Here is an 8,874-nt window from a genome sequence, read left to right as displayed (position 1 = left end):
CATTCACTAACGAACATCGACTGCGAGTAGATGATTTATACATCATTTCCCAGAAAGAATGTGTTACAGTTAGATTTGTTCTCGTCTAAGAGGAATGTGTAATGGTCACGCTTGTTCCGGTCTGGAAGGGAAACATTGAATTAATGTCTTACGACACAATTCAATCATACACAGATCTGCCATCGAAAAAGAGCATCAGACAGTTATTATATTCTATTTTTTTCATTTGTCTCGATTTTTGTTTGTTTGGGGGATCATTTCTCTCTTGATCATTAGATGTTTTATTACAGGTTAAAAATACGTGTATTGCATCGACACTGAATCAAATGATTAGCTTACTTTTTTTTCTATCCTAACGCTTCCAAAGGATCCAAAAGGTAAGTAAAAATATGTATTACTTTACATTTATGGTTAAATCTCTGTTAAACTGTTTTGACGCCATGGATACAAGCAGGGTCATAAAAGGATACGTGTCGATACGAAATTATTCATAAAGAATATCTTCAGCTTTGCAAGATTGGTAGGAGGAATTGGAGACACAGAAGACAGACGATAATGTCACCGCGATCATACCAAAGACACAATCAGCCGCCATTGCCTCCATGCAGTGCGATACAGCACAGATCATTTCCCTGCTCATACACAGTTCTTTTTGGTATATTCGATACATGCACAAAATCTAGTTATATATTATTGATTTGAGGCAGGACAAATATTCTGTATTTGACAATGATTTCGATTTAGTTTGATGAGGTTGAATACACACATCAATTTCCCTGGTGTGAGTGTTTAACGTCATGCAAAACTGGCTACATGTCTGATGATAGGCACCATAAAACAGTGCGTTGTGAGTCAACACATTATCCTATACAAGGTTATAGTTAGACTAATAGCTAATTCATGTGCAAGCAGATAGTTGCAATGAATAAATAACTAGCCAGTGTATGTTTAGGTTTTATACTACCACAGGAAAATGTGTTGTCCAGCGCTAAATTCAAACGACGAATGGGTACCGTTTTCTATCGCTCTTTCATTTCAGTTACATATCAGAAGAGTAAATAACACTCAAATATTAAAAAAAAAAAAAAAAACACCTAGCCACGAAATAAGCATCTCTTTAACGTAAATTATCAAGCACTTGATTGTGACATCAAAACCGCTTAATCACGAAAACACCTTGCCTTTTAGGTAGTGTAGGAATGCGTAAGAACGTAAGAATAATACCTGCTGCCCCATTGAACTATCGTAAGAGGAGACTAAATCTGAGGTGTTATCTTTTTTATATTCTTTTTTGAACAATAACCATTTAACAAAGAATTGTATTATAAAATTTGTATTGCATTCAAATTTATAATAGGAAATAAAACAAAGGAAATAGCCATACTAGTTTCATGCAAAAAAGTTGAGATTGTAACCGTTTTGCAAGCCTACATAATATAATCAAAATGTTAGAATGCAGGTTTATCCCGAGAACATCACCGTGGTAGGTTGTTCGCCACGTCATCACTGTAGCATAGGATCGCGTTATCAATTCATGTTCCATTTTTGGTGTAGTTTATAGCTACATTACCTCGGTGGAACGAAATGATTGGCAATTGGGGAATTAATCACTCATACATTATTTAGAAGAAAATATTCTTATCGGGGTCTATAACGTCTATAACTGTTCCGTCTGCCAGATAGATCGAATTTTAATCACCTTTGAGATTAAAATAGTAAAGTCACCCCTCGGGAAATGATTACTTGTGCTATAAATCATGGTAACGTTCCCATCTTACTTCTAAAAGGCTGTTAAAATATCTTTGTCATAGAGAAGTGTCGAGGGGAACCAATGAACCAATTATGACGTCAAGTCAGCATTGCAAGGCTTAAGCATCGTTATCATATATAGAATAAGAAAATCTCAATTTGGAATAAGGATTTTTTTAAGCTAATACTCAATCTCAGAATCATATTTAACCATTTTTTCTTCAATGCACGATTTTGCAGTCAATACCACACATCCGCCATGAACATAGACAACCTAAACACGACAACTGGGAGTAGACCGTATAATTCAACAGATTTCGTTGCGTGATCGCACGTGCTCAACTTTGCCGTTGAATAAAATAACATTTTTTATGATACCGGTATGTGCATCAACTGATAGGTTGTAATCAATATGGTGATCGGGGTTAACGCGATATTTCCATGAAGTTTCAATTTACACAGGAAAACTCATTTTGTTAGGCGTACTGATATGAATATTTAATGAATGTCATAAACATATACACGGTATATAATCGTAAACAATTTATTTCTTTTTAACAACAACACATTGGAGTTTTAAAAATATAGCATTAGGATTTGAAACCGAAGTAAACGGTTATCATAATCCATCCTTACTTAGATCGAACTTAAGGCCAGGTTTATATAGACAATAATAGATGTTAACATAACCAATGTACCGGTTATCAGTCGACAAGACAATGGGACATAGACACAAAAAAGGGCAGAGAATACAAATCAGTAATTTAATATAAAAATTCAAATAGAAAAACTGGCGCGCAAAAGTAATTAATTGTACATTCTGAAAATATATGAGCATGATGTAGGTGCTGCTGATTTGAGCAGCATGGAGAACGTTAAAGAAACGCCGGTATTGAGCGCTGGTTGTGAGTTATTAAAATATGAATTATTAAATTTCTTGTATTTGCTGTACGATTTCAATCTTTTTAGAACCGATATGGTTTAAATTTCTCCTGTTGTACTTCAGTGAGGATGTCGACCTCCCGGTGGAGCCCCATAATATCGTCAAGCGATCGGTAAGTGTAAAGCTAACAATACCTCTCAAAGACCATGTCCCTTGTGTATTGATGATGGCGACCAAATAAGTTGTCCAAAGTCTTCATCTGCTATGTAATTAAACATACACTGATATGTGACGTATACGACATTGTAATTAAATCGACAACTCTTTTTTCTAGACTATTGAAGTCTTTACAGCTACGGCTTATTTAAAACATGTTGACAGATGTAGGGGTTGACGTGTTCAGTTTTAGTGTTCTTTATTAAAAGTTCATAGGGATAAGGCTTTTGAAGTGGCAGTTAAATGTCTTGTTGTTTAAAAACAATCTGTGTGTCACATTTTCTGACGCGTTTTTAACTTCGGCTTCATGGATAAACATTATTAATTAAAAAAACATAGTTTGTTACCAGGAATACATAGATTGTTTGTCAGGTACCACCATCTCAAGACAAATGCTGTAAGGTTTTGTCTAGAGAGAAAAAGTACTCATATGAATGCCGTACGTATTCATAGAGTTATTTTCAGTGTTCCGTGGAACCCTTCAAGATGTGATAGTTTTCCGCAATTCGGACAAGAACAATAATATATGAACTGGCACCGTTGATGATGATGTTGTCATGGATTGAAGAAACCTTCAAAATGTGAAACGATAAGGAAGCAATTGATATAGCTGTTTGGATTTCTATCTTGACTCTGGTAGTACATTATCAGTAGATGATCATCTACCTGTAATTTATCTGTGATACCGAACTCATCGAACGCAAGATCGTAGATTCGTTCCACTCTATTGAGTTTCCAGATTGGATAGGCAGTGTTGCGCAGGGATGAAAAAAATACTGCTAAATTTGAAATTTTCAAGTGATACTATTTTAATTGCAAAAGCTACAATGTACCTTTAAACTGAGTTTGTTTCATATGGCATATGTGTCTGAACTCAATTAAGGTACATTACGCCAAGATTTACATCTCCGTCAACTACTAATACGGTTATTTTCACTGATTATTATTGTTGACCACGTGGAACAAATAGTACTGCATAAAATGTAAATGACTGATGCGCACACAAGGGATTGAGCTTTCAATAGGCACGTTCCCAACATGTCTTTAGTCAGTTTATCAAAACAAAACTCCGACGACTTCAGAGATTTCCATGACGTCATCATAAATAGTTAAAGGTGTATTCGTTCTTCTAAATGAACTCGCTATCGGACTCGATAGAAATACGTTTAAGAAAAAGGTGAAGACAATATACAAAAACAATCCCGAAGAACTTTCGTGTATACGACAATCGCTCAACGATACCGCCAAAGTAAATCGATCCAAGACACCTCGTGGAAACTAGTTAGAAGAAGCAACACGGGAAATACTTCAGCGATAGATAAGCTCATGGACGATATAGATGTACTGTCCCACTACATTGATGAAATATGGCTCTGTTATACGGAGTGTTATGTCTTACAAGGACCGGTCACATTCCACGTGCGACATGACAAGTACAAAGATCGGGAACGATACATGTAATGAGTCTTTTCGTGAGATAACCCTTAAGGAAACCGACTGTAGAGTAAAAGGTTGTGATACGCGTGATACTCAACAGAATGGAGAATGGAAAAAATCAGACAAGGAACGAGTTAGAAGGTACTGATGCAGATTTATTTATACCAACTGTTGGATTGTGAGAAGAAATCTTAGGGAAATTAAACGTCCTTACACAAGATTACACGGAGGAAATTCGCGAGTTAGAAGTGAAGGAACTTAGAGAAAGTGTATCCGCAAAGGACAAAACCATCACAGCTCTAGAAACACACGGACGCCACGCGCGTACCTCGAGCACCAGACACGCCGTGACGGAGTAGCAACAGAGTTCAGCCGTGCGATATAGATGAGGCTACTATGGCAATTTAAAATGAAGACGGTATCCATACCAAATCTGGCGATTCTGCGAGTACTTTAGCGGAATGTGACGAGTATTCGCGTATAACTTATACCTCGAAAGGTGTTTTGTCGGTTACCGTTAAAGATACAACACCAAGGGTACCCGTATAAAGACTCCCACCATGTATCTTTCCATGGCTATATTACTCAGCAACAACTTGGTATTTAGAAAACAAAACCTCAGTATGAATTTCTCGGTGTAAAATGTCAACCCAGAATAAAAATGATGATCGTGCCTCAAATAACAGCAAATGCCTCAAAGGAGGATGTTATTAATTCTGTTGTTTCCTACGCTGCAAGGAGAGGTGTCAAAGTGACATTCAGGGGCATTTTGACGTATTGGAACGATTTAGAGAACCAAATGTACACGGCGAAACTGAACATTCGTGAACAAGATTATACCTCAGCATAGATCCCGATGTCTTGCCTGAAACTCTTCTCATCCGTGTGTGGTAAGATCGTTAATGTAGATTCGGAGATCACAGATCATGATGAAAACTAATACATTTTACTTACACTTACTTTATTCGCTTTGTGTCACGATACTTGTGAAACTTCTTACATTGGACGTGAGGGTGTAATGTATTGAACGCCTTTCTTGTTCCGAAATTCTACGAGATGTCGACATAGCAGTTATTACTGAGCACTGGTTACCCCCAGAACAGTTGAACTTCTTGGATTGATATCAACTTCAGGTCGTTTGGAAGGTCTGGTAACCGCATATCACTAGATTTGGGCGGAGTACACATTTCCGTGGTCGTGGAGGAATAGCAATTCTATGGAGGAGTCATCTTCATATTTCGCCACTTCTAAGCGAAAGCAGTTACCGGGTGATAGGAGTATCTTTACAGCTTCATGATATATCCTATTTGTATGTAATGGGAGCCCTTTTAACTACTACAAACCTCCCGTTGCGTGAATATCAAAATACTCTTGAATGCGTAAATTAGGCAACGCCAGTACTGATTTTTGTCAAGAACGCTACAGAGCAATACTACTTCAATGAATGATTCAATCAATATGAGAACAATACGCCATCTAATCATTACCATATATGGACCCAAATCCTCTATGGGAATTGAGCTTGAACATCAAAATCTAATATGGGCAATTGCCGAACTAGTTAAACTCTCAAATTGGACAGAAGCTGAGAATGTAATCTGTGAATTGTGTTGTAAAAATACAGACCACATAGCAAATCATTTTTCTTATACAATGCCCATCATTATGCATCAGCAGGGATTAGCTTTTAGAACACGTTGTAAATACCTTAAATGGCAATGTTAAGGTAGTAGAATGGTAATGGAATATATGACGATGGGTGGGAGAACTGCATCATCGGCGTTGCACGTTGTGTAGAACACATGTTGTCGGAAGTTAACATGTTTCTTAAGACTTGAATCTCAATGCCTGAGAGTTTCGTTTTACTGACCGATGCAGTATGGAAATAATATGCAGTGTTTATATCATAACAATCAATATGACTTTAATAGTCATGATTTATATAGTTTCAACGAGTTTATTATTTTAACAGTTTATTAGTTCATTGATGTGAAACATGAAATTTCTATATGTAGGAAATAAATAATCGGTTTGTTTTAAATGTAATTTCAAACTGGTATTTGACAATTCGTGTTGTCTTATAGAAGATATCTTTAAGCTGCTGGAACAAAACGATCTTACAAAACAATCTATAAGCTCTTGCAATGGCATAATTCACAAATCATGTGAAATGATTGGATCGTTTTAAAACTGAATTCAGTAATTTGAATGTTTTATTTATTCCATAGACAAGTGCGGCCCCGCAAGACACTGAATTTTCGTTGGTTAAGGGTGTGAACTCCGCTACGTCACCACTTATGGTAGGGGCCGAGATCGAGTTAACATTGACGATCAGCTTCAAAGCAGGAATCACGGACATGAAAGTAGAGTTATTCACCCCAGATCATACCAACACCATTATGATTCTGTGTGATGTCCAGGTAGTGTCGACGGGTTCGCTAACGATAAGTGGTTCGACAACACCTGTCTACGATTCCAGGGACGGAACAGGGAAATATGTAAGTCACCAAGGCGTTCTGCAATACGTGTCTTTTGTTTTCGTTAATAACAAAATTCATTTATTTTTAATAAGGACGGTGATCTTGAGCAGGAACATTTGGGCTCAGTAGTTTAAAAGGCGGTTACAGCTTAATCACTTGATGAGTGAGAATCTCAGTTCTTCTTAACTTCAAAACTTGAATATATATATTCCTTCAAATAGGCAGTAGTGTTAGTTTCGCGAAATTTTGTCAAGTTAATTCTACCTGAAATGATTTTACAGGATATGGAAATTGGTGTTTAACTGTAATTTGCCTAATCGACATGGTATGTTTAAATCTAAAGAGAAGATTTCATTTGTACCGACGAGATAGAGTTAATACTAACTGTAAGATGTCGGGTTGGGTTCAAAACATTTGATTTATTTTAGACATTTTAGTCAAATGAGAAAAACGTTGTATCCAATAACACGGTTTACACGGAAAACAAAAATGAAGTCAGAATTTACAAATGTGTTAGAGTGTAATCTTACATCGAAGTTCCCCGTGTTCTAACCGAGTTTAACTTTAAAATCAGCCTCAATTAACGTAGTATGCTCTTTAACATACGCATACCTTATTGAATTTGGTCATTAGTTCTTGTTTAACCTTGAACTTAAATAAACAGTCCTAACATGTCGTTACCTAATCATTTCCGTAATCATTACCACCATGGTACAGTAGATAGAGTGCGTGTTACAGTCAATACAGTTTACCATCGTGTTATAGAAATATTTATCCCGATGTTATAGTAAATACAGTAAATGCAATTTACCCTCGTGTTACAATAAATACATTGAATACAATTTACACTCGTGTTACAGTAAATACATTGAATACAATTTACCCTCGTGTTACAGTAAATACATTGAATACAATTTACCCTCGTGTTACAGTAAATACATTGAATACAATTTACCTCGTGTTACAGTAAATACATTGAATACAATTTACCCTCGTTTTAAAGTAAATACATTGAATAAAATTTACCCTCCTGTTACAGTAAATACATTGAATACAATTTACCTCGTGTTACAGTAAATACATTGAATACAATTTACCCTCGTTTTACAGTAAATACATTGAATACAATTTACCCTCGTTTTACAGTAAATACATTGAATACAATTTACCCTCGTTTTACAGTAAATACATTGAATAAAATTTACCCTCGTGTTACAGTAAATACATTGAATACAATTTACCCTCGTGTTACAGTAAATACATTGAATACAATTTACCCTCGTTTTACAGTAAATACATTGAATACAATTTACCCTCGTGTTACAGTAAATACATTGAATACAATTTACCTCGTGTTACAGTAAATACATGGAATACAATTTACCCTCGTTTTCCAGTAAATGCATGGAATACAATTTACCCTCGTGTTACAGTAAATACATTGAATACAAGTTACCCTCGTGTTACAGTAAATACATTTAATACAATTTACCCTCGTGTTACAATAAATACATGGAATACAATTTACCTCGTGTTACAGTAAATACATTGAATACAATTTACCCTCGTGTTACAATAAATACATGGAATATAATATACACTCGTGTTACAGTAAATACATTGAATACAATTTACCCTCGTGTTACAGTAAATACATTGAATACATTTTACCCTCGTGTTACAGTAAATACAGTGAATACAATTTACCCTCGTGGTACAGTAAATACATTGAATACAAGTTACCCTCGTGTTACAGTAAATACATTGAATACAATTTACCCTCGTGTTACAGTAAATACATTGAATACAATTTACCCTCGTGTTACAGTAAATACATTGAATACAATTTACCCTCGTGTTACAGCAAATACATTGAATACAAGTTACCCTCGTGTTACAGTATATACATTGAATACAATTTACCCTCGTGTTACAGTAAATACATTGAATACAATTTACCCTCGTTTTACAGTAAATACATTGAATACAAGTTACCCTCGTGTTACAGTAAATACATGGAATACAATTTACCTCGTGTTACAGTAAATACATTGAATACAATTTACTCTCGTGTTACAGTAAATACATCGAATACAATTACCCTCGTGT

General features: G+C 35.6%; 1 protein-coding gene across 1 annotated transcript in view; it reads left to right on the top strand.

Moving 5' to 3' along the window:
- The first annotated feature begins 358 nt into the window (after positions 1 to 358).
- LOC117331078 overlaps positions 359 to 8,874 on the top strand; it is a 34,750-nt gene continuing 26,234 nt past the window's right edge. Inside the window, 3 exon segments of the mRNA XM_033889674.1 lie at positions 359 to 377; positions 2,756 to 2,804; positions 6,514 to 6,783. Coding sequence (XP_033745565.1) covers positions 6,583 to 6,783 — 201 coding nt within the window. The 5' untranslated portion in view covers positions 359 to 377; positions 2,756 to 2,804; positions 6,514 to 6,582.

Source organism: Pecten maximus, chromosome 7 (genome assembly GCF_902652985.1).
Source record: "Pecten maximus chromosome 7, xPecMax1.1, whole genome shotgun sequence".
NCBI lineage: Eukaryota > Metazoa > Mollusca > Bivalvia > Pectinida > Pectinidae > Pecten > Pecten maximus.
This window is presented reverse-complemented; position numbering and strand designations above follow the sequence as displayed.